At 37.0% G+C, this 27,733-nt stretch overlaps 2 protein-coding genes across 12 annotated transcripts in view; one reads left to right on the plus strand and one right to left on the minus strand.

The window, feature by feature from the left end:
- The window catches only part of ttll7 (tubulin tyrosine ligase-like family, member 7), a 78,066-nt gene extending 60,138 nt beyond the window's left edge, over positions 1-17,928 (minus strand). For 4 of the 5 annotated variants that reach the window (XM_077535432.1, XM_077535434.1, XM_077535431.1 and 1 more), the window contains exons 1-6: positions 17,680-17,928; positions 9,711-10,113; positions 9,346-9,477; positions 6,483-6,604; positions 4,831-4,898; positions 3,065-3,223 (exon numbers count right to left, since the gene is read on the minus strand). In XM_077535432.1, coding sequence (XP_077391558.1) covers positions 3,065-3,223; positions 4,831-4,898; positions 6,483-6,604; positions 9,346-9,477; positions 9,711-9,735 — 506 coding nt within the window. In that variant the 5' untranslated portion in view covers positions 9,736-10,113; positions 17,680-17,928. The remainder of the gene's footprint in view (positions 1-3,064; positions 3,224-4,830; positions 4,899-6,482; positions 6,605-9,345; positions 9,478-9,710; positions 10,114-17,679) is intronic. The other variant, XM_077535430.1, reaches the window with a different exon arrangement.
- prkacba (protein kinase, cAMP-dependent, catalytic, beta a) overlaps positions 1-27,733 on the plus strand; it is a 294,170-nt gene that overhangs the window by 262,713 nt on the left and 3,724 nt on the right. For 5 of the 7 annotated variants that reach the window (XM_077535439.1, XM_077535437.1, XM_077535438.1 and 2 more), the window contains 2 exons: positions 26,263-26,324; positions 26,561-26,689. In XM_077535439.1, coding sequence (XP_077391565.1) covers positions 26,263-26,324; positions 26,561-26,689 — 191 coding nt within the window. Of the gene's footprint in view, positions 1-20,187; positions 20,552-22,809; positions 23,803-26,262; positions 26,325-26,560; positions 26,690-27,733 lie in introns of those variants that run through there. The other 2 variants (XM_077535441.1, XM_077535435.1) reach the window with 2 other exon arrangements.

Here is a 27,733-nt window from a genome sequence, read left to right on the forward strand (position 1 = left end):
GAACAGAAAATAGTAGACTTTACACAATCTGGATTTTTTGGGCCAATCAGTGATCAACAAGTTTGAAAATATATTAACCGATCGCAGATTCAATCAGAAGATGAAACTATATATCTATTAAAAAAAAAAAAACTTTACCCTACAGTTGACCGCAACATTCACCGGAGACTGGTCCGAATAGCGAAAACCAACGTATAATTGACATTAACTGAAATGCATTTCTTCAAAAGAATGCTGAAAAACATTAAATATAACATATACTGTCTCATTCTATGGAGCCGATCAATGACATCATTGATCGAGCTGGCAAATTACGAATTCCAATTTTGCATAAAATGCTAAATATCGTCCAATCTAGAAGATTTATTATATATATATAATTATAATTTTATTATATTAATTATAATAGTAATATTATTCTAATTATGTATTTTATTTATTTATTTATTTATTTATTTGTATTTATATCATATAATTTGTATAATACAATATAATAATTATAATTAAATATTATAATTAATTCATTCATTAATTCATAGTGTAGAAAATTGCAGTCATATTGATTCACTGCTTTATTGAATGAAAATCAACAAGTGAAGTGAACTGACAGTATGTTTCCAGCCATTATAAAGTAGTAACGTCTTCCCTTTCAGCTTAGATAGCAATGTGATGTTTTTAGCATACGCTTATCAATCACACCACATTACTGCTGGCTTCAACCGAGACAGCTGCGCTAAAGAGCAGCGCTTCATCTGCCCACTTATCAGCACTCTTGAGCAGAACCAAACAGGGACAAGTTGATAGAAGCCTGACCAATAAAGTGAGCGGCCCGGAATGGCAGACAGCAGCTGATTGATGAGGACAGGGTTAACAGTGTTAGTTAGTCGAGGAGGAGTAAAGCTGAGACCAAGACGACATGATTGATGAGTCCGGGTGTCACGTAATCATAGCCCATTCGCCCTTGCCTATTTCATTTGGCACCGGAGGGCCTCTCTCCTTTTTAAGCTTTGCACACGCTTCGATTTTGTTGCCTTTATAACTTCACCCACAAACAATACCTTCATTTAGTGGGGGCCAGCCGCAAAATAAATTACGGGGGTAGGTATAACTTAATTTCCTGCTGTGGCATAACATGCAAAAAAAATAAAAAATAGAGGGAAGTCTAATCTTGTGAGCCTTGTGCTGTTGAGAGGTTGAGCTTAGCGCAGCATCTTTCATATTCCAAATGTATTGCAGTAATTCAGTCTTAGCTGCATTTTATTCTTTAATAAATAAGAGCTTAGTGCAACACGGAGCTATAAGTAATGCTCACATTATACCAGAAAGGACAAATTAAAAGAGAATTAGAGTAGAGGGAGAGTTAAGCACACTGAGTTATTCTCACTTCAATATCCCCATCTATTGGTCTTAATGATGAATGCAGGTACTGTTCACCACATCTTGCATGCATCTAATGGAGTTTTAGCATACACTGATTATTTTCGGAATCTGAAAATGTGATTATTTAAAGCTTAATTTTTATCTTAGCATATCAACTGGATTTTTCAATTTCTACTAAACTACTTTTTATGCCTGTGGTTTTCAAACTGGAGTCCTTGAACCCTCAGGCATCAACAAATGACTGCTTGGGAGTATGCGAAATAATTTTGCAAATAAATTATTATTCAAGAAAATATGCATACCTACATGCAGGGACCATTAATTAATACGTAAATTGTTTATGTTCCTTTCTTTTCATTGGTTTGTGAAATTTAGGTTGCAATGGTCCAAAAATATATTTTTCGGGATTCACATAGTAGTTTAAATAGATACTTGACTCATTGAGCAATTTTCAGCAGTAAAAAGTTCAGATTGTGTCCACAATTTTGATTATTTTTCATGTACAATGGGCTCTTTGCACAAATCCACTACTTCCTGAACTCAACACCAGTCCTTCATTTCCTGTCTTTCATGAGTGGACAAGCTGATTAATCCAGGTGTGCCTGATCTCAGTAACAACAACAGCATTGGCCAGACACACCTGGATTAATCAGTTTGTCCACTCATGAAAGACAGGAAACAAAAACATGGTATTCAGTTCAGGAAGAAGTCAAGCTGTGCAAAGAGCCCATTAATTCCTTTAAAAAGTAACTTTTCGTCTTGTTGTGAACTGAAGATGGCATCACCTGTGCTGAGGAAATAGGTAACAACCAATCATGGCTCACTTCTTTTCTGGGTTTGGTCAGCAAACTGAGCCATGATTGATCATTACATGTTTCCTATTTCCTTGTTAATGAAATCCAAAGTCATAACTAGGTAGATATGCCTTAGTTTTATTGAGAATATCAAGAGAATTCCTGACTTTTCTGACACACACACCCCAACATATGTAGCTATAAATAAAATGGTATTTTGAAATGGAATACCGCAAATAAATTGCCCACATTTCAAGACACGCAGATTTGGTTCTCTGAATACTTCATGACTTTCACTCTCAGAATAGTTTAAAAAAATAAAATAAAATAACTTGGAAGTTTGGCATTTTCTATCTTTTACCCCTGGGATTTCACATATGAAAAATGCATTTACTTCTGCAGTCTGCCCATCTTATAATAAGAGATGCTTTTGAGTTTCCCCATATCCTGGTCCGTTTTCCAGTCTTCCTGGTGTGTGTTGATGGTACCACATAAAGGTATCCAATATTCATATGCACACACCTTCAGGGGAGGCAGTACAGCAAGTGCCAGGGACGAGTGTGTGTGTTGGGGTGTGTGCGTGTGTGTCATCTAGCCACGATAAGCTCTGATTTATGGTGATTGTGACCATGGAGGACAAAGAGGCCAACAATGAGATTTAGCACACCCTCTCAGCCCACATAATCAATCTGAGGCCGACCATTATGCTATTTCCATGCCAGGGTCAAATACCCCTCTGTGTGTTGTTTTCTTGTGCTTGTCCTTTATTTGCTCCCCTTTCAACTTTCTCTCTCAGTCACGCCGCTCTTGTTTATCTTGTCATCAAATCATCCCTCCAATCGGTGTGTTTTTCGATTGTTTCGGATCACTTGTTCTTGCATCTGACCTACCCGTGACCCATGGCTCCATTGGCTGGTTTGACAATAAACGTCTTCTGCTTGCGTTTCCGCCGCAGCTCCTTGACGTAATTTTGGAACTGTGTGTACTCGGCGGGGAAGATCCATGTTTTGGGTACGAAGCCGTACTCTTGGGATTGGCACTTGATCATTCTGGAGAGACAAAATTTAATTGTACCATATTACAGAGGAACCTGTGAAGTTGAATGAGCGTAAAGAACAAAATTGCAAGATGAAGCATAAATATTGTAAATAAAAACTGATGCAACATATGAAATCAGTAAACTATATATCGACAGTCCTGTTTTGAGCTTAATCCTATTGTTTTGTCAAACTATTCAGGGTTTTTCCTGGCTCAAATAGAGGAAGAGGTGGTATTATCCTGACTATGTTGGGTGACTACCGATACCAGGTAGATATACTGAGACGGCAGCCATTTTAATTCCATGCAATTTTAAGGAAAAATAATATGTTGGGATATATAGATCTTTCTTTATAATCATCTGTCATTTTTGGGTGAGGAATTTTATTTACTACAAGTGGTGTCGTCATTTTGGGATCAGTAGCGGTTATTCTAAACAGGAAATGGGCGTGTGCAATGGTTGCTCCGTGATCTTTTTTTTGTTCTTCGGTAAAATAAAGTTTAAAAAAAAAAAAAAAAAAAAAAAAAGCTGTTTCTTCTCCAGTTGCTTAGGCAATTGAGGTGGAGGTGTTCGCCTCAGGATTTTGTACACAGGAAAAACCCTGCTATTAAACCGGCCCCATCCCGTGTCACGTTTTTTTTGTTTTTTTTGTTTTGTTGTTTTGTTTTTGTCCAGTCATCCAGCCAATTGTTTGGGCTATGTGCATGCCGGAACTATAACTACTTCCTGCTTCCGTATCTAACAATCATGACAAATGTTGTCCTACTAGCTTAATGCCGGTCAGACCCATTTCCATATTTCCAATGTCACAATATGGGACCGGCATGAAGTAAACGGCAGAGTCAGCTTCCAATAGAGGTTGGATAATGGCGAGTGCATTGTCTTGATTACAGCTGTTGAATTGTCATCCAAGACAGATTTATAATAACTCAATTGGGACGAACAGAACATATTCTAATTTTTTATTTATTTATTTTTTTAATTCCCCTTTAACTCATTCACTCCCAGCCATTTTCACTGAATTTTCGCTCCCGGCTGTTTTACTGGATTTTGACTGAGTTTTGCAAGGCCCATAGAAAATTGTGTTCTATTGCTATAAAAACATGGAACCTACCCAAAGAAAGATTAGAGTCTCTTCTTTCATCAGGAAAAAAAAAGTATATTTCTATCTGCTTCTATTTTGCATCGATTATCATCATTATTCACAAATCTGTTTCAAACAGTGGGGGGAAACAGCTTGTTTCCCAACTTGCCCTGGTTGATTTCTTATACTCTGCTGCCACCTGCTGGCCGTTTTTGTAATAGCTACAATTGCTTCATGCATTCTCCAGTTCAGAGGCTGCATCAAAGCATATAAATACATCTGTGAGAGATAACATTTAAAATAGAACGTATTTACACGTTTTTGGGAGCAAATGACTTAAAGATTGCTTATAAAGATTTTAGGAATGCAATACTCCCCAAATTGAATGAATCAGATCTCAAGCAGCTTCCCTAAATCTGTTGCATTCGACCACTGTGCTGCATTTTTTGTTATTTTAAAACTTCACTAAAATCATAATTTCACTATGTAACATGCACTTGGTAAATGCTGAGGCTTGGAAGAGAGAAACTTACTTTGACATGTTTCTTGCTAAGCAGTCTTTGCGGCAAATTTCACCCATACCCGGAAAATGGTTAATTCTCTGCAGAGGGACAGACAGACATAATTACGTTGTTAAGGCCATTACACTACTCAATTCCACCCCGCCCCTTCCGGAAAATGAGCACATTAGAGGCAGCAACCTGAAGTGAGCTTACAATGTTCTGACATTTATGCCCAATTACGAACTTAAAACAAAAAGGTGACGCTGAGACCTTTCGCAACCCTTATTTAGTTTACAATGTTTTTCAGACTTTAAAGGTTGGGGAGGGAAGAGGCAAGAAAAAAAAAAAGATCAATCTCGGCTCTGAGGGGCCGAGGTAATTGGTTCTGCATCGTAAGCTCCTGCAGTGACAGCTGAATGAATTGCTTTAAATGTGCCAAAAGTGGGGGTGGGGGGTAAAAGAAAATCTTTGGCTTTTTTGTATTCTTTGACCAAATGAGCCTGAACAGGGGCGTTAATTAGGCTCGTATGAACTTAAACTTGACAGCAAACTCCCATAGTACATTGCTTGAAGGGGGGGAAAAAAAGAAAGAAAAAAACAAGAATGCGGAGTGTAAAAAGGATATGTGATTATTATACCAAAGAGACAGATGTAATTGGGAAGAAATTGCACAATTATGCCAATTCTGCAGGACAAGGCAGTTTGTGAGAGGAAAGCACAACCAATTGTGGAGGGACTGTACTTTTTTTTTTTTTAACTGATCTACAGCACAAAAAGGTACAAGGTGGAACATTTACAACATATTCCGAGAACTGTGGGATGCATCAGCCACATAACTACATGCAAAGCAAATTATTGCAGTTCACTCCACAAAAACTTTGCTGCCTACATTTAGATAGAAACTGCCCTATTAGTCAGTTGCTCATTAATGACCCAGTTCAGCAGAATAGGGGAGGTCAAATGTCACTATTAAGATAACTGACAACATACTTGTTTGTCACCTGTTTGGGCTTCTCCAACTAAAACAAGTCACGTTGCTCACAATGTGTCAGTCTTCTTACTTGTCTCCATCAATTTCCTAATCTTCCAAGCTGATGTGCTCATTTATTTATGTATTTTATACTTTGTCAGTCCAGGCAATTTTAAGTCCCTTCACACACCACAAAGTTTAAGTCATTTAAATTAAATCTTCATTACTAATCTGCAATGCCTTCCTGTACAATTCAGAATCATTTACTACATTATGTTGCTAATTTATAGATCTCTCTGGGGCCTCTTCAAAATTCTACAAAGCAAAATTGCAATATAAGGAATAAGGTGGAAAGTCATTTTGGTTCTTAATTCACCTAACGCGGAAAGTTTAAAAACCACGGCTATGATCTTTATGAATGACTTACTTCTGGGGTTTCATATTTAAGGAATAATGTCCACCTTTTCCTCAAATGAATACTGGTGGAAAATCCTACCTGAACTTAAAGTTGCAAGTAATTTTAATGACATCTTAATAGATCTTAATGTTTTGTTTGTGCTGTATAAAGTGGTACCATAGCTTATTCTGTTTGCTTACAACTTTATCATACAATAAACCCCTTCTTTTTTTTTCTTATAACATCTTTAGCCGAGTGCCTGCCAGCCCCCAAGCCCAAGATGTGCTGAGTTGACATCATAACCATGCAGAATACCTGATAATTCCTGAGCTCAGCAATTTTCTCATGCTGTACAGCCGAGTCGTTCCAGATGAGATTGGCGGTCTCGTCATCATCTCGTGTTTTCAGAAATTCCATCTCATTGATGACAATGCGAACTGGTTGGAAGACATTCGTATTAAAATGGGAAGAACAGAAAAAGAAAGCATTTCAGCAGTTCATTTGCAATAATATTTTAAAGTTTGTTTAATAATGACCAAGTGAATAATGATTAAACGCTTGGACAGAAAGGATCCCTACATGGTGATTCAAAAGATCGAAACCTTCAGGCAATATTTAATATTCATAAAATGGTTGCAGATCATCTTTAAATGCCTTTTAATCCCACTAGAACTCCTATAGTATGAGAGATAGGTAGCAAGCCCATTTGGACATTAATCCAGCAGCAACTATTCATTATTCAGCGAGTAATGAAAGATCCAAATGCCCAAACAAAATGGCATTTTAATTAATTTCTTGAAACCCAACACGAACCTGATGCCAGCTTGCCTAATGTTGCATGATAGCACTTGAATGGGAAAACAGCGTTTCCGATGTGACTTCATCAATCTGTTTGCGCCGGTGGATGTTAACTGTGTTTTGATAACTTGAACAGGGAGGATTTACATCGCAGCAGGGTTGTGCTGACAGTTACCATTAACTTCCACAAGACCAAAGTTAGAATCAATTTTGTCTCAACTTTTCGCGGTATAAAGAAAACTACAACACCAACCCGTAATCTTTTAATTTTTCCATTGCCAAATATTTCCAAGAAACAGCAAAAATAACTGACTATTGAGCTTTTAGTGTTACTTTATCCCGGACATAGCGTATCAGCACTCTCCCCTCAAAAGGGCCGGTGTGAGGATCTCATCACAGCGAGCAAAATGATTCACAGCTTGATTCCCATCTACATGCTGGATTCCGACCGCCCCTGATTTCTCCTACACTGCTGCTGACTCCTTAGTTTCAAAGGTTGTAGTTCACCCCTGAGAGCTTTGACGCCACGCAATATAGCCAGCATGTTAAGAGTGCTTACTGCGCTCTTTCAACCTGTCTCAAAAAACACTGACTGCCACGTTAGATTACCTCAGTAAAGATTTTTTTTTTTTTTTTTTTTTGCAAGGATTGCATCCACAAAAGCAGTTTCAATGGGCTGAAACTCATGTAGCTTTAATTTAAATGTTTAATGTCACCATTTCAGCAGGCTAAATAGCAATGGGCCATTTTGAGTGAGTCCAGTTTTCACGCTTTCACAGTTGTACATTCTTGTTACCTGTGATACCTTGTTTTACATTTTTGTTTGTGGAAAGGGACTAACAGAATTTACACTAATGGCATGATTGAAAGAATGGACTCCCCTTGTTTTCTAACATCAGAGCTTGGTAAATGCACAATACTTTCCAAAATATTGGTCCACTATTTGACTTTCTGTTCAAAGACCTTTACAGACGAGTCAGTCAACTAAAAGTGAAAATTGCAGTACTATATTGCACGACTCGGTGGTGACTCAAATTGAGTAGCGAATTGGCCAGAATCAAAGTGTTCCCGTTTGAGTCAGAGTAGGCCTATGTCATAGAATATTTTCACCCGAGAGGAACGTGTGGATAGGATGTCCCATTGCACTTGTATGTGGGGAGCAGCACATTCCATACAGCTAACATGATTCAGAAGTGATGTGGTATTAGCAAATTTTCTGATGGAAACTTAAAGTGTATCACTTCTTTTAGATTTTTAATTGATTGTACATTCAAAAAAATAAAGATACAACCCTAAAACATTTGGTGTTGTAGTATATATTTCATTACGACTATAGTAGCCTACTATCAACGTAGCAGCCACGGCTAACATCGGGTTGTTTACATTGCTAATGTTAGCTTAGCAAGAGGTGATTAACAATCACCTTTTTTCCTTGCGGCAAAGGTTTTCTTATATTCATAAATAAGCCAATTGTGACTATTTTTTTTATTCTCAGTGGTCTTCAGTTTTATATTGTACGACTATAAATTAGTATACTATTTATTTATACAATTTGACTGAGTTATCTTCAAATTATATGACCATAAACGAGTATTCTGTGTGCCAATTGTGTTCTTTTTTCTTTTTTTTTCTTTTCTTTTTTTTGGTTATGCTTATATTGTGATACCTGTTATCTTGTGCTAGTTGTAAATGAGTATATTTTTAATTTAATATATATATATATATATATATATATATATATATATATATATATATGACATAGATTGTGATTTGTTTTCTGTAAATTGCCAAAGAGATTTGGCAAAACTGAACTGAGGGAGTATGTTTTGATGTTTTGTTTTGTTTTTGTCCTCAGATTGAAGTTCTGTCGTACGAGAAATATGTATAACTAAAAAGTGGGAAGTAAGGGGTAGGATCATTATAAGTTCTCTGAACTACCTGCTCCTTTTGAGTACCGCCTTTGTATAACTTTTGTTGTAATAGTTTAGTTTTCTTTTTTACTTAATGTTACTCAAATAAATGAAAAAAGTATTACTAGAGCTGCTATTTTGATGAAGCTGGACAGCATCTGTGACAATTACAAGTATGCACTTCCATGAAATTGCATGTAAATCTGTAAAATGGCACAACTTTGGTCAGACAATTGGAGGAGGAACGGATTAAGTGAGACTACATTCAAATGATGCTAGCAGTGTTGCCACCTCCCGCTTTAACAAACATAACTGGTTAGAAAACAAAGTCTACAACACTGTAACATTGTACACAGCTTGAACACTTTTTTTTGTTGAATGACACCTTTCTGTCGGCAAAGCTGCTTCATTTGTACCTAAAAACGGACCCAAACACTCCTGCTTCGAAGCTGAAAATGTTAACTTCATACCAATCTCGTATTTGGTGCCAGCAACATTGGCACTGATGATGCCCTTCTTCTTTTTGCGGTGCACCTTCCTCTTGCCATGGCCCTGGTAGGAGCCCACAGATGGCAAGTTCACGGGGGATGCGCCTCGATCCTCTAGAGGTAGAGACAAGACAAGACACATCAGTACAAGCCTACATGATGTTGTTACAGCGTGCACAGAAAAGTGGGTAGGGTGCCTCATTTCTGCAGGGAATTGTACAGTCTGGTGTGGCCTGACAACATCTAGTATGTGTGTTGCCATATCTTTTCGATGTGGCTTTGGTTCTATGCATCAGAGAGAACAGCAGTTGGATAGTGTATAAAAATCTGCCAGTCTATTCACTCACCTCCGTCATTGGGAGGCGAGGGCATCTCCAGTACTGGAGGTGTGAAGTGGGATGCCAAGCTTTCTGCCAAACGAGGCAGGCAGGCCCCGCAGGGTACTCGCGGTACCCCCCGAGGACACTCTCACACCAGATAGTTGTCACGTTCTCTGGCTTTGTCGACGGTACGGTTCGGAACCAGTCCGCGGATCATCTGAGCATCTTGCAGGTTCCTTCCAGCAGGATAGAGAGCAGCATTGGTCTGAGTGGGAGTTTCAGGAGGGTAACGGTGATGGGGAAGACTAATGGAGGGGGGTTGTGGGGATGGTGAAAGGGTTGGGGGGGGGCACTTGAAAATCTACACAGACCCAGCTTATTTACAGCCCCATGTGGAAAAGATAGTGAATGGGGGTGTACATAGAGATGGCTAGGAATGCATGGAAAAGGAGAAGAGAAAAAAAAAAAGGATGTTTTACAGCTCTGGTATAAATAGGCCAAATGCTGAAGGTTACCACAGTGCACAGAATAATCATTTGAAATGAAAGAGCAGCAACACTTGAGTTTCGCAGCCTGTTCATCAGTTCATCTATGATTAGTCACACAACTCTGCAATGTTTGTCGAGGCCGGTTTATTTGTTTGTTTGTGATTAAAAAATCAATACCGGAATATATAGGGCTGTGCAATTAATCCAAATTCAATTACAATTTCAATTATTACACGCCACAATTATAAAATCAGCATAATCGTTAAAAAAAAATTTTTTAAAAGATCATTAATACAAAATTTTGAGTTGTTTAAATGTATACATTTGCACTTTTCTTTTTTAAATAACTAATAAATTTAGTTTCATCCGAAGTGAACTTGCATAATTATGGTCCAAAAAATCGTCCTACTGCACAGTGCACAAGCTGCACTCCAATTTCAAGTTTTTGCCAACATAAATAAATATATATTATTGTAAATTCCATTTAGTCCAAAAGGAGATGACATAAATATAGTGTCTCTATTTTTTTAATTGGTCTCAATATTTTTAAATGTGTAAACATTTTCTTGTTTTGTAACAAAAAATAAATAATCGTTTCAATAATCATGATTTCAATTTAATCGTGATAACCCTAGGAATATATCATTGTGGGCCTCTTTACAATATCCATATTGATAGGATAATGGACGCTGATTCATAAAGTTTCCCGACACGTCTCTGAAAGTTGCTCCTTACTGTGTAGTGTGCACACATTTTGACCAGGCACGGTGCTGGCGGTAAACCGGAAGCGCTGCTAAGAGAACACGTTTGCCATCCATCATAATAAAAATATACACGGTATGTGACTGTTTATATATAAAAAGTAATGTAAAATATCGGGGTATCGCCTTGAAGATCAGGTATCGCAATACACATTTATCGCGGCCATGTTGTGTTGTATCATGACGTTGTTGCCGGCAATAGGCCTACCGAGTTCTACACTTTTGGTAGAAATTCCAGAGAGTTCACATATTTATTTTTTTTTTGATGACTGTAAATTCCTTTCAATTTTCAAGAAAGTCATCTAATTAATTCCCTAAACTCTTATCGAGTATATTCCCTTTTATTGTCATGTTTGTAATTCATTTCCAGTTTATTTCCAAATATGTTCACGCAGTCTCTTTAATTGCAATAAATTTCATTTGGTTTTCATGAAAACTTCACAACTGTGCCCATTTCTGAAATTGCGTTACTTTAGCTCTATTACTGCAGAAATAAAACCACATAAAGCTGTGTGACGACTACTCGACTATCCCGTGAAACCCTAATGCAAATGTGTGTCTCATGCTTGTGCCAGTTGGATTTCACTGTATAGCTGAGAGGTCATCTCATTCAAGCAGATGGCACTTTCACAGTAGTTTGTAAAATGGACGCTTCAGGCAATGAACAATGTGAGGAATTAACACCAGTCAGCGTGCCAAATTCTGTTATTCTTTGGCTGTGGCCTGCGAGTAGGCTGACAAGCCTTTTTTTTTCTTTTTTTTTTTTCTCAGTTATCAACCATTGTTGAGATGTTCTATCACTTAATTATTCTGCTGGCTCAGAAAGCATTGTGACTTGTGCCCGTCCCGTTGGTCTAAATGATCCCATTTCCAAAGACAAGACAGGCACACGGGGCTGAGCAAACTGTCGACAGGTGCAAACTTGAATGCACTTATACAGAATGCTTATGCGGTTTCACAATGGTTAATTAATAATGTGTAAAAGGGTGTTTGTCTGATTTAATGGGATATTGTGAATATCTTAATTTTGTTAATTAGCACAATTGCCAATAGCTTCTAAATTTCAACACTGCAATGATGTCTAACTTTGGTTCTCAAGCAAAATATGACTCACGAAAATCTGAAGGCCTATGAAATGATAAACAGGATAAGATAACACAATGCACTCACGCTGGCAAAGGCCATGAATAGGTGTCATGTTCTTGTAATCTATATCTTTAGATAACTGTGCCATGAAATCCATCAAATCATGTCACGGGAGAAGATGATAATATGAATCTCTAACTTTGTTGTATGATGACTGAATTACATTCAAGTCCTATCAATTTTTCAGATCAGACCAAAACTGAACACATAAAACATTGTCATCAATAATAATAAATACATTGCCCACACCTTTTATATACCACAGAACAGATAAGCTTCATTTACAAAAGACTATTGTCCTTGTTCTGAGTTTCATACAGAGACCAACAGTGCCCTCTAGCGGTCATAAGGCTCCTCTTACAGCCGTTTTCATGTCCACACAATTCTAACCCATTTACACATATCAGAAAATATGCACACATACTCACTCCCATTGATTCAGTGAGCATTCACTGAACAAATTAAAATAGGGAAACAATCAAAGTGCATTATCCCATCACTCAGTAGAGTTTTAAGTTTTCTGTTGGTCTTTTTGACCGAGCGAAGCGTCGATTCCGGGGAAGACAGCGGCTGGAATGAGTTTAGCAGAGAAACAACAACAGTCCGAGTGATGAAGTGAGGCAAGCTGTGCTGTTGACAAGAACACTCGCCCACCTCCCAGCACTTTCCTGTTCGGTCAGCAGGGAAGGAACATTGACTCGAGAGAACCACTGGTCCTCGGTGTCACATAGACCCCCTCAGGAACAGGCCTAATGTGACAGCCACATAATACAACAAACACTTAATGACTCAAACAACTAGTGCACAGTTTTCTTTCTGATATGAATTTAGTTGCATTTTAATGTATGAAAGGTGCCATATAAATAAAGTTTGATTTGATTTGAGTTAAGTTGACTCAATTGTGAAAGTGTACTGAGGTCATGTTTTATCACTAATAGGTCGTTCGTTAGTTAGCTAGCTAGCTAGTTAGAGAGGTCACACAAGCAGGCGCCTGGGAAGAATTAATTAAACTGAGTAGGGATGTAACAATTACGGCAATATTGCCATATTGTAATATTAAAATAGCCACAATATCATTGTCGTCAAGACTCATCATATCCCGATGTTAATATCAGCACAATTTGTGCAGTTCCAGCACCCTCTGGTGGTTATTTTATGAGTGCGTTTTAATTTCAATTAGACATGTTTTGTCCACTTATGAGTAGGGATGCTAGGGATAATATCGGTGGCCGATAATTACCAGCAATTTCGACCAATTTGACGTTATACAGATAAACCAGATAATAAAGAAATCCGCCGATAATTATCGGCAATATCAACCAATGGGGGCTTTCTTTACTGTGTCTCCCTAAAATGTTACCCTCACCGCTTTTTGTTGCATTTTTAAAACATGACTGTTTTGTTTTGGCAAAGTCAAAATGAGTTACTGGTTGTCTTTGAAGCAGAGATATAAAAATAATAATAATAATAATAATAATAATAATAATAATAATAACAACAATAAAAATTCAGCTTCATGTTGCTTTACACAATGTTTCAACATATTTGTACATGTTAGACTTATAGTAGGACTCAAAAGTGTATTTGTATTCAAGTTAATTTTGCAAACAATTAACGGCTTATCGACATTGGCGCTTTCTAAATTATTGGTTTATCGGTAGCAGCTGAAGATAACATTATCGCGCATCCCTACTCTATAGACTGAAAAATGTATGTTTTACCACCTCTATGGAAACTGTTTTCATCAGCATGGAGTTGTTGATTTTCTTGTTTGCCTTTTTTTTTTTTTTTTTTTTTGTGGACAACTTCCTAACTCTATGCATGATGTTATAAACAGTGAACATTAGCAGTATCTCCAGGTTATAACAGGCAAAACTTGAAAAAGCTGTTGTCAGTTTTTACAATTTGTAAAATAGACTCAGTGATGTGCAGGCTTAGTGTCTGTAACACCAATGCAAGTTTCATTTACGGATTTAATTCAGAATGGAACCATTAAAATTTACCCCAGAAAATGGGAAAATATGACATGATAATCAGGCGCTTTTGTTGTGCCAGTGTCGGAATATATTGTATTAAATTCATTTGGATGCTAAATAAATGATGTACCTCAATAAAACTTCGCCTCTTTTAGCTATAATGTTTGCATTTCGTGGCCCCCTAATCTGATCTCACAAGTAACAGTTACTCTGTTCTGTTGTTTTTGTGGGTACCCCACCCTATACGGAATTCAATAAGTGCAGTATTATTGATGTAAGATCAATATTGTGATGTGGAATAACAAAGTAGTGCTGTACCAGAGTATATCCAATCGTAAAAATATCAATATTGTTTGAGCAACTTACTACTACTACTACTACTACTACGTCCTGTAGATCTGAAGGTGATGCAGTAGCACAGTTTGAACAAGAGATGGAGCCAAAAGACCACAAACATACCGTGCCTGGGGTGACCGAAGCCTTGTGGATTCTGAGCTCATGCACATCCTCTGCCTCAACACAGACGCGTTATTGTTAAGCGCTATCTCCTCTGCTGCCATAAGCATCTCTTTCTGTTCCACGGGCCATGACAAGTGCATTACAAATAAATGTTTGTCTTACAGGGTATCGTAATGTTGAGCTGTCTGCTTTGCACGAGATGTGAATACGATCCTATTGTGTACTACTGCACCACAATATATATTTTTTTTTTCTTTAGGAAAATGCATGTCTGCATGATAGAAGCGTCAGTAACATTTGACACATTTATATCAGAAGCTTGTTAACAAACATCATTACATGGTTGTGGAAAACTATCAAAAGCAGATCCATGCATAAAGGCACGATGAGCTCGACAGAAAGTGAGAAAAGGCTGAACTGAAGCAGTCACCTTTTTCAGCAATGTCATACAAGTTTCTTCAAGAAAGAGCAGGACATCCCTGAGGGGTTTGTTTTATGTTTAACTTGACTCACATGAAATTGCATCTGCGTAGTGAGTTTCCAACAAGAGAATCAAAAGAAGATGCTTGGGGGGGGAAACCACTTAGCTTTGTGTTATGCTGCTAACATTCACTGATATTCATGAGTACACTGGACCTTACTGTGTGTAGTGAATAGCTATTCAAAAGGCACTGGTAGAGAATTGAACAAAACCTCTATTTTTTTTTTCTGAGATCAGTATTATTCATTCAGCAGACTTCTCGAGTCAATATATCATCATCGCTCTTTTTTTTTTCGTGTGTGTGTGCGTGCGAGTTTCTGCTCTTTAATTCACCTGAAATCTGTTATAAATCCAAGACCCTTCACCTTAACCGGATACTTCAGAGTCCCACCAGTTGTGAAATAACTGATTAAAACCTCTAAAGGCCATACAATTTGGAAGTTGCCTGAACATCTCATTGGAAATATGACTAACACCATGCAAACTCTGAGTATGTTTTTATTATTTTTATGTGGCTTTTTCCAAAACATAAAGTATAACCAAGACTAGTGTTCGAATACTTTTGTCCACAATCACCAAAAGCATTGTCACAATTAATGTAGTGTTTTATTTGTTTGATATTTACAAAACAAGGGTTAGCAATAGCATATTATTTATACATATTTTAATAGTTTGATTCTGCAGTAAATTATTTTCTTATTTGTTCTCTTTTTTTTTTTTTTAGTCTTAAAAAAAAACATCACTATGGAACACATTTAACAATATATTTAAAAATGTGATTAAAACTGTAATTTTATTGCACATGCTTATTGCAATTCAGTTCCATTGTATAAACTTTATTACCTCTGCAAATGTGATATTTTGTTAATATTTCAATTTTTTGTTTGTTAAAAACTGGGATTTAACAGCTTTAAACTACTTAACCAATTCCCATGAGACTTACAGCGCAACATGGGCTAAACACATAGATCTGGTGAAAGGTTAACAAACAGGATTTTTTTTATTTTTTTTATTTTATTTTATTTATTTATTTATTTATTTTTTATAATCCTTGCTTTCACAGTGAATAATGCATGTATATTAATTCTTGCAGATGCAGAAAAAGGACATTGTTATTAGGTTTATCCAAAAAGAAAAAAAAACACAATTTCAAATAAAATGTCTGATTCCTGAGTTATCTTGCAAGAAGAGAGAACAAAGGTGCTATGCTTGCTTTGTGCCTTCTTCCACATACAAGGAGAAACACGTGTGGGAGCGCTCAGCCCACAGGGCACTGAAATAATCCAACAGACACCTGAATGCAAAACTGATACAATCCACTGGAAATATGAACATGACTCAAGTTCTTTTTATTATATGGTGGAGATAGGGTAAATAACAAGGCAAGCAGATGAAGGCAAGTACTCTGCACAACAAAAATCACTGTTTACATACAAAGGAAACTACTCCCTTTCAACCATTTCCTGTCCATATAATCTCTTTGGACCCAGGCACATGTAAAACTCCATCCTCTCCCTTAAAGGTGCATGCCCCTATACTGGTGAATGTCTCGCTCGTGTGGGTCATCACAATACTGTATAAATAGTGAAGCAACGCCTCCACACCACGATTCAGTGTATGCACGCTAAGGACAATAAGCCAAACAAAACTGCATAATGAATAAACACCAGACTGCCACTAAGATTAACCTCACTACAGACTATTTTGAAACCTTAAAGTATATTACATAATTCTAAAATTGTAATGAGATGAACAATGTCGTCCAGACCACGCCATAAATATGCAAATCCCGTCTTAAATGATGGTATTTTCAACATTCAGATGTAATTGCAAATTCCATCAGAGTATTTAATGTAAGCACAACACTGCAACAAATGTCTTATATTTTAGTGGATGCACAACTGCAACAGCTGGATGGCAGTATAACGCTACAGTATTGTAAAATTTGTTCCCTTCTGACATTTAAAAAAAAAAAAAAAAAATCATCACACACCCCAACTAGACACTTGAAACTTTCTACAGTTGAGTAAATAAATGCTCCTGGGATGCATCCATTCATTCCAAAAAATAACAAGCACATTGTATGTGTCCTATGCTCACTTCATCCTGTGAATATTTCAAATAAAGATGTAAAAGGGGCTTAGCATCCTGCTAATCTTGCAGGTCACTTTCAGGGTCCTCTCCAAACAAGCTACAGGCTAAGCTAACGAGAATACTGATGGTGATTGTGCCTGTCACAGCAACTACTGAGGGCCATGCCCTTTTATAGTCTTTCAAACTAAATGTTATTATTATTATTATCATTATTATTATTATTATGCGTGTCAGTATATCTTTCTGTTCACAGGAAATCCGCCTCTCTCCAAATGCAATGTTACACAGCAGGTGTTCTGAGGAATTGAGGAATAGAGTACTGTAGTTGCTAGCGTGCTTACAGCTATCGAGCTACTGTTGCAGGTCCGGTTGGGTTTTTTTGTAAGAAACAATCAGGCAGTGCTGCTATCAAACAGTAATACGCCAAAAAATGAAGCGTCACTGTTTGCATTAAGCAACGCCACTACAATAAAATTCGTTATTAAATGATGTGCGTCTATCTGGTGATGTAGAAAAGACAACGAGGGTGAGCAATTAGCTTGGTCTTATTAAATTATTCGGGAAGGACTGGGGAGCGAAGTAGCTCGTTACCTTATTAATTCCAGTCAATGGTAGCGCAGCTCCTTAGCTTGGTTGCGTCCCAGCGAAGGCTCAGACAACCCGCCCAGCATCAGTCCTCTAGTAGTATTTTCAAGAATGCATCAGTATTTGTGTTGCGCAAAAAAAACGCAAAATACTGGTTGACATGCACACAAAGAGAAAAAACAACAAATCTGTGTCTTGAAGTCCGCCAGTCTTGTGGTGTGCAAAGAGCGCTGGAGCGAATCCATGGGTGAAACCATTCACGGTGAGAATGGGGGGTGAAGCTACCGGTACATGAATTGCTGAAGTTTTGCAATTGAAATGTAGATTTCCTCACTCAGCACAAAACTTGCATAATAGTTTAATAATAACACAGAGGAAGCAGACGAGTCTTGTTCAGTATATTAGTTGCAATTTACTCGATAAATCTATTTGATTATCGGGAGTGTCATTTGGCTCTTCCTCATAGCTGGCAAAATGCAAACACTGGAAGCTACCTAGCAACAATGTCGCTGGCCGTGGTGCTAAAATCAACCCTGCTGTCATGGGTGCGTCCTACTCAGAGGTCATTGACGTGTCATTCACATCTTAACACATCGCGTATCTTGCAGCGTTCCTTAGGTCAATTTACACTGATTTGGTGCTATCGCCACTTGCATCAGGCAAAAGTATTTGTTGTTATTTGCATGAGTGGATAATTGTATTATTTTCAGGAGACCTCAGTGGTCAGGCCCCTCTATATTTGGTGGATGTGGTGTATTTTATTGTCCTGTTAGGTTAGTGAGGTAACTATTTTTACCTAATGTCTCTCACAAGAAATTCAAAACTAAAAGTGATAGACTGTTGCAGTTTATTACCTCCAAATTGTTGAATGTGTTTCCTTTTGAACTAAGAGCTGCTGCTTCTGTGTCAGGCGTTCCAATAAGACTAAATTGAGGGGTTTTTTTGCTTTATTAACGGTAAAGTTTTCTGATTATTGTATATATTTATGACTGTATTCTGTAAAGCAGTGATTTTCAAAGTGTGTACAAGTAAGAGCAGTAGGAGAAGGGGGAGCAGTAGGAGTCGATGTAGAGAGCTTCCGCTATGGTATTTGAAATAGTTAATGAATTAAATATTTCAACTCTGCAAGTTACAGTGATTAAAATGTTTCAACAATGTATACGTATATACATTATCAAGAGTCCTGAAATATTTGATGTTTTTATTTAGCCAATCCCCCCTGATTGTTTATCAAATGTTATTTTTATTTTATGTTATATGTATTATTTAAATACACTATCTAGTTATATTATTGGCTAATGTATTCATTAAAATGCAATAATATTCGTGATAAAATACGTAGTTGCAGATTCAATATTCTATTTTATTAAATAATGTTATTATTATTATTATTATTATTATTATTATTATTATTTTTAAATACTGTAATTGGCCAACTAATTATGAATAACGTAAATAAAACATTACGTGAATATTTTTATTGTTAAAATAAAGTATTATACATATACATTTTACTTTTCATATTTTAACGAATATTTCACCTCATAATTGATGTGGCCCATGTGTCTATTTGCAAATTAACTGTGGCCCTTAAGCCAAAAATGTTTGCTCATTCCTTCTACACCATAAAGATGGTGTAGGTGTAACGAGAAGATAATCTATAACTGTGATTATGTAGTTTTTGGAATATTCAACTTTCAAATAACTTGAACTTTCTTTTAAACATGGTACAAAACAGGCTGTAAGCAACATTCCACACAATCTCTCAGACCCAGAATAATTTTCCTGATTGTAAACAAGCAGTTGTTACAGTATGCTTTTCAACACCTATTCCCTGCAAAGCCTCATGTTACAATAGAATTATATTTTTGGTTTTGATCAGATTTTCATTCTTTAATGGACAACACAGTGTATTTGTGATGCCTATCTCAGTTCAAATGTTAACTCTGTTTGAAGTTTGTATGTTCTTCCAAAAACATGCACACGTTAAAAAAGTAATAAATTCTCGATAGGTGTGAATTTTTGATTGTCTATTGTGCTGATTGTCAACCAGGCCAGTCACAAAAAGTCAGATAGGCTAAGTGTTAAGAATGGATGGATGGATGGATTTTCACAGTACCTTGCTTGCCATTTCTATGCATGACATTATATTTAATATAAGTCAGAAATTCATCTTTCTTGGACATATGTTGAAACATAATGAATTTATCTCTGGTAAAACAGATTTAGGATATTTACACAAGCGTACAAAGGAGAGTCATACATAAACAATTAAATGCCTTTTAAAAAAAGAGTTCATAGTGTAATAATACAAGAAGAGCAAAAACATAATTGCAATGATACAAAGTGACAGTGCTGCAACGGTAAGTACCTGACAAAAGAGCTAGTTTGGTTCAATGTACTTTTAATAAAGTCCAGTATCCAAGTCACGGTACTACTAAATGTCGGTAAGCTTTTCCACGAAACTTGAAGGCACCATTTCCGCCGTCAAATAGGTTCACGCAGCTATTCCCACGCGACATGAACGCACCATACAACGACAGCAGGCAGGGGTGAAAACTCAGGATCATGTTTTCATTCCTAGCGAAGGCCTGCTTGAACGCGTACAAACATTTTGTCTAAAACGACGGCCGTTCGCAGAGCACATCGCCATCGCTGACAACGAGGGGAAATTGATGTTGCGATTCGCCGAGCTGGTTGAAATCTGTTAGCTCGCTAAGGGAGGAGGAGGAGGAGGAGGAGGAGGAGGAGCTGCTAGCTCGCTGGCTAGCCACACCGCCACCGACACCATCGTCGCTCGTAGCCAGCTGTGCATCGCCCCGTCTTCCAGCGATGGGGAACGCAGCGACTGCCAAGAAAGGCAATGAGCAAGAAAGCGGTAAGCATCGTCCACTTGGCACCTTTTGTAACGTTAGATGCTGTTTAGGCGTGACTGCGCTTGGTGTACTGTAATGTAATGTGTGCTCATTGATGAGCAGCCTTCAGCAGTTTGTTGTCCAGCCTTAACTGATGATGCACTCACTACTCTTATCATTGCAGTGCAGCCCAGGACTGAATGCCGTTTTTGGCAGGGTATTGACATGTTCAGATAGTAGATAGTCTTACTAGTTATTTATGCTTTACTAATATGAAAGTAGTGGGTAATACGTTTACTTCTCATTTATTATTAATATTGTGTGTGTACAATAAGTACTGTACACCATCTTGAGTGTTTCCCACTAAAAAAATTCATTAGTGGGTCAATTTAATGTTTCCCAACCTTTGAGTCATTTGCATCTTTGCACTTTACAATGTCACAAACACTATGCCAGGGTTCACCAAGCTTTTTGGAAATGAAATAAGTCAAATAAATAAAAACAATAATAATAATAATAATAACAATAATAATAATAATAATAGTCATTTTATATGCCTATTTTATGAGAAAGAAAGCATACATATTAATATGCAACATAACAATCTTACACGTGATCACTTCTACAACCTTACTAGTAAATCACAATTATGTTCCATCAGTGGTGAGTTATTTTTACTCAACTCAACTTTATTTATATAGTGCTTTGACAATAGCTGCAGCTGTACCAAAGCGTTGCATAGACAATTAAAACAACAACAATATTGCAATTATAAATAACCACACAAAATCTTCATCTCTATTCAAAATACACTATACCTCCCTTACACATACAGAGGTACAGTGTTTTATAAAAGGCCCATGTACTACTTGTGTGGTCCTAGGGTCAACCCGGTGTCCGTTGGCCTAGGCCCGTAAGACATAGCTTCTTTATATTTTTATGTACTTTTTTTAATGTTTTTTTTTTGTTTGTTTTTTTTTTTTTTTTATGGCAGTCATTCTTGAAAAGCTTAAATAATGTTGTTTTTGGACCAATTAAGCGAAATTGGATAATTACAATGAAGATCTCTCACAACATACTAATGCGGTTGGGAATTATTGAATTAGTCACATTCTGCAAAAATTCAAGCATTTTATGCCTGACAATCTCAGCATTTCTTTTCCTCATACAGTAACTGTAAAGCCTTATTACAAATAAAATAATAACCAAAGTAAATCTGTAGTTCACGACCGTTTTGGTGAACAAAATGTTGATTTTTTTTTTTTCCTGTAGGGCCATCGCTCACTTTAGTAGTTCATATTCTAGAATAAAACATCTTTGCGATAGCTGCACCTGTTTAAGGCAATCGGAAGTGCCTTCCACTTATATGTAAGCATTCCGTAGAGGGCTATTGGCACTGTTTTCGTGGATATTTTCCAAACTAATCCACTCTACCGGACCACGCTTCTGGTCTACAGAGAGTACTGATCTTGACCTGCTTTCTGACTGTCAGTAATCCATGCACTTTCACAGGCTTCTTATTGAAAACACCAGTAGTTCCTGTTCGGCGACTATGGCTGTTGTATGTAGTGATATAATCATACTGTTATGCAAACAACACACTCCATCCAAGTATGTTTACATTAAGATTGAGACCAACTGTGCAGGAGTTGTCTGTCAGGACTTGATTCAAGGACGAGCACTCTAAATGTAAGTGTGTTTCTGGGTGATAAAAAAAATTACGGTAATAAACATTTTCTTTTTAGTTAAGTTTATTTTAAGTTAAGTATATTGATTCAACCCCCCCGCCCCCTGTGAACTACTGAAGATATATTCTTCTAGTGAAGTTGGATAAAGTCGAGATAGAACAAAAACCCATCTTCCAGGACCAGCAGTACTTCCAAGTGATGATTTGTCTTTGTTTGCCGATGGGTGTTACAAAACTGTAGAAAGATTTTCACATAACCAATCCTTTCATCAGGCAAGCAACCATATTTGATAAACTTATGTGGATATTCAGAAATAGATTTAAATATGTTACAGTGATGCAGTGGACCCATATGCTTTCTCACAACCAATCACTGAACTAAATCAATGATAACAATGAAACTTCTCAAATATCATGTCAGGGAGCTGCTCGACTTCTGATTTGTTTCAACAGTTTATAATAATTCCAAACTGATTTTTCATTTTTCATAGGGACCGATGTATGTACATGTAAATATAAATTATTTCCAGTTTCAAATTGTCACCATCATTAAAACGTGAAATAAACGGGCATTTTTATGTGACTTTTGAACGATCTTAACTGTGAATTAAAAAAAAATATAAAATAAAAAATAAAATAGGTAACAGCAACTGTGCATAAAAAAAATAGGTCGCAGCAAAAATGTGTTTTCACATTTGTAAATAAATGTGTTATTATTTTACTGGCTTGGTCCACAACATGTTGGAAATTGGGTGATGTTGATCATTAATTTTCAATAGGGATGGGCGAGTACCAATACCAGGTATCAGTGCCTGTACCAGCCTTATTTTAAGGTTTCGGTAGTCTTGTGGCCATTCCCGATCAGGAACTAGAAATTTGAAGAATAGAAAATTTCCTTTGTTTCCTTTAATTTCATGCAATTTTAAGGGAAAATGCTATATTGGGATTTATAGGTCTTTGTTTAAAATTATCTGTCATTGTTTTTTTGAGGAAGTTTATTTATTCATTCTGTGTCTCTGAAGAGAAGTGGGATCGAACATCACTAATTTCCAAAGTAAAAGCAAATGTCTTATTTTGATTCAACACAAAGATCAGTCTGCTTTCATGGAGACTACAGAAATCAGATATTTACTATTGAGAAGCAGACGTTTTGAGCATTCGGACAATTTTACTTGAAAAACGTATCTGAACATTTAGTAAAATATATATATATATATATATATATACACATTGATTGTAGCATAAAAACATGCAGAGGGATGGTCACTGAAACTCAAGTGGAGTGCTTGAACAGGAAGCTTAACTTTATGTGGTTAGCCAAGTGTTGCAGAGTACTTCACTTCATACAGGAAGCTGCTATTTCTCATCTGGTCCCCTGTCTGGAAAGTGTGTATTTTGCCTGTGAGCCTCTGCCGTTATTACGCGTAGAAAAGGAAAAACAAAAAAATCTCTTAATGGCCCAGGGAAAGGATCAGTCGTTCGCCAGCCGCTTTTTTCACAGATGTCGTAAAAGTAGCCATGAGCAGAGAGGACATGAAAGTGAGGTGCCGCACATCTCGGAGTTCACCATCATGTGGGATACGTTAAGTAAGTGCTCCGCAACTCGCACATCAGATGAATATTTTGCAACATTCCAAGATGTGAGCTGGATTAGTTCTGTCCTATTTTTGTTGCTTGTGTGAGAAGGAAAATTGTTTCACAAAACATAATTGTCTAGAACATTATTATCGATTGTTTAAAACTATATATAATGCATACATTTACACCTCCCCCCCCCCCCCATTCCTTTTCATTGGGTGTCACTTGTGCACAAGCTTCAGCTATTAAGATACTCTGCTTTGAATGACAAGTCGACCTTAACAAAAAATTTCATGAAGCATACAGTGTTGTTGTATAGATTTATGTGTCAATAATAAAACCATTTTTACTTGCGTACAACTGTTGTAAAGCATTAATTAACCTTTTCTTTTATATATTTTTATCTTGTGTTAGTTTCACAAGTATTAGGATTAACTGGGCTAACCTGGAACCTCGGGGATTGTATTGCGTGCCATGTCATGTGGAGATGTGTGTTAAGACAAAAAAAAAAAAAAAATCATTGGGTTAGTGTTTGCATCCTTGAATGTTGAGAAAAGAAAGTCTTTGAATCCTTGAAACATCAACTTGAAATCTAACTTGAAAGGACAGTGACAAAATAAAACAATAAGAAAGTGAAATGAGGATAGAATAAGTTAAAATAATAGCAACTGAAAACAACAGTAAGAATAAATACTGACTGGTCCTGTGCATTTTGGCCTCTTGGGGGCAGTGTGGTGCCATGCATCCATGGCATACAGACTTAAAGTGAGTACAGAAGACAGTTGTGATTGAATTCTATTAAAATAACTAATTTTTCACACATTGGGAAGAATTTGTGCCTTTGCATCTCGTTATCCTACCTATGGGGATGTGTTCTCACAGCATTTGTGTGTGCACATTCGTTGTTTGAAGGAAAAAAAATACTCCTGAAGTCAATGCTAACTTCCTATTAGCATATGAATGATACCCCCCCCCCCTCTTGCTTTCAGCATTACCGCTAGGCTAGCGATGTTTTGAAATCAAAGCATGTTTTTTTTTTTTTTTTTTATTGAAATGTACAGTGGATTTAATTCTTATTGTCGTGTGTTTAGTTTTACAGTTAACTCCAACTGCTGTGTCATTACACAGCTTAAAGGACGCTCAGGGACAACCGAATAACATGCTAACGCTATATACTTGCTAGTTGCTAATGCCACGCAAGGAAGATGGTGCATTCAGGGTACTTTCACTGTGTCGGAAACTTTAGTTTCCTTTGATAACGTTTTTAGGGGGAAATAATCGGCCGATGGCCGGTGTTTGAAAAGCCAATAATCCGCCGATTATAATCGGCGGCCAATTAATCGGTCGTGCCCTAAAGAGGCATATTATTTGTCACAAATTTGTACAGCCTGTGGTGCAGTCGCCATTTGTTCCAAGTCATGGTACATTCTTTGTGTTCATAACTGTCTTACTGTCATTTTCATATATGCTTTTTGGGTAAATATAAATGTGTTTTATGCGTCTGCTGTTTTTGTTGTGATACTTTTCCAGTATACTGTAATCTGATCAGAGCCTGACCGACGTAATTCCAACAAACTATTAAACACTCACTTTGCAGAAATAGATGTTGTAATGTGAAAACAATGAGCAATAATTGTTCCCCCATTACATAAAGTACTGTAGTCTGGTCTATATTTCATAATTAGTGTTCCCAGATGCCTTGGAGAAAAATAGTCTCCTCTTTTCCGTTCTTGTCAAGCAGTAAGCGATGTACTGTACTGTGTATGCTGTCTTCTCTCAAATACTGTATGCCATTGTGTTTTGTGTTACATTGGATCCACTTGAATCACAAATGCTGTTTCAGACACTTCATGAATGTCTCTTCTCTTTTTCTTCTCATCACTTCCATCCATGTGGCTCAATGTTCCTGAAAACCCCTTGGCGATCTTGTAGAGACTTTTGGTATGCTCACTTTTCATTGTGACATCCTCAGTCACAGAGTGGATGCTTGCTTCAACCCTGTAGATCACATGTAGTGTGAATTGACACTCATGATTGGCAGCCCTTCGGTGACTCTGTGACTCGGGATTTCTCATGTCTGATCTGACCTTTCATAATGTTCTTTCAAATGCCTGCACTGTAGTCCCTCTGTTGCGCTCTGCATTTTGTCTTTGTCCCAGCCTGCCCATTCTAATATTATTATTAACTCTCAAATCTTTCCCAAAGAGATGCAGAAAAGCTTCACTTTTTATTCGGCCAGTTTTGTCAAGCCTACCAAAGCTATTTGCATCACTTAAATTTCCTGTTGAGCTTCTGTGTGGTTTTGTAAAGGAGGTTGTTTTTTTTTCCTTTTTTGTCAAGTAGTCATTCCTCCTCAGTACCTGAAATGTGCCTGACCTTAAAATGCACTTTACCCTGAATGCTGTTTCACATTAACTGATAGTATATGTGTGTAATGTAATAATTTTGTTTTGTGCTGTCTTTTTGTAGTGAAAGAGTTCTTAGCTAAAGCCAAAGAAGATTTTTTAAGAAAATGGGAGTGTCCACCACAGGTAAGATATAATTTAATCAGATTTACATTCCTCTTGCATCAACTGTGGGTGATATCTTGAGTACATATCTACTTCCTGTCGTGCAAATTTCACCATAAAAAAGTTGAAACGGTTTTCACTTCTTTTTTTTTTTTTTTTTTTTTTTTTCTTTTTTTTTTTTAAATATATAAACGTGACCCACACTTGCTTATAATTGGAGCATTTTATCTTATTGCATCGACTGCATGTTTCCTCAGAGCACAACGTGCCTGGACGAATTTGATAGGTTCAAGACTTTGGGAACTGGCTCATTTGGCCGGGTACTGCTGGTAAAGCATAAAGGAACAAACCAGTTCTACGCCATGAAGGTTTTGGACAAACAAAAAGTAGGTGAATCGATTTTGAAGACAGCTTTTACAGGACCCTGGTGAATTTTTCTTCTATATTTCTGATAAAAGGCTGCACTTCCTCTCATGCATGCAAGTGTCACGTCACAAAAAAACCCTGAGAAGTGCTTAACATTAACATAGTCTTGTGGAAGTTCTGACGTTCTTTTTCAGTTTCTCTGATCATTATGTTCACTTTATTACACAAATCCTCTAATCATTGTTCTCAAAATGTTTTGAAATTTTGAAAATAATTAATAACTAATAATACAACAACAATTTGAATTTTGCATTATCAAGATTTGGAAATTATTCAAATTTTGGATTACATGCTTTTAAAGTAAAAGTTTACTGTGGTAACATTTTCAATTTACAGCCAATTATGTTCCAACTGACTCAGTCCCTTGCTACATAGAGAAATAAAAATATTTTTACGTTATTACATTGTTTTAAAAAAATAATTGAGTTTTGTTTTAGGATGCTATGATAAAACATGATCATTATATGTTTGAAAGTGAAACATAGGAGACCTTTGGAACTTGGCTGGTCGGATTTTAATTTGTCACAATTTCAAACAGCATTTCCCAACTGGAAATCAAGTTATCAGAAATTAATAACTGAATGGAATTTGAACGTCCCCTTTAAAAACATTAAAATACTCAGATAATTAGAGGCATTTTTATCACGGTTATGTGTCAGATTAAAAATAAAAAACTTTTTTTTTTTTTTAAGTTATTCATGTAACTTTTGTTAATTGTAAAACCTTAAAGGGGGGGTCTTCCATTCTCACTCACACAAGCGTGAGTGAGTGAGTGAGTGAGTGAGTGAGTGAGTGAGTGAGTGAGTGAGTGAGTGAGTGAGTGAATTTTATTTTTTTTTAATCCGTGCGTGCTGTCGTTGCCACGGGAGTGACGTCATGCAGCCGACAAATTCGCCCGGCCCATCTGCCGACAGTGAGTGACACGCCCCCCGCCACCCCGAACCCCCCGCTCTGCGATTGGCTGGAGGTGTAAACAACTGTCTGTCCACAGAAATGTCCCGCTG

This window comes from Festucalex cinctus, chromosome 10 (genome assembly GCF_051991245.1).
Source record: "Festucalex cinctus isolate MCC-2025b chromosome 10, RoL_Fcin_1.0, whole genome shotgun sequence".
In the NCBI taxonomy this organism is placed as follows: domain Eukaryota; kingdom Metazoa; phylum Chordata; class Actinopteri; order Syngnathiformes; family Syngnathidae; genus Festucalex; species Festucalex cinctus.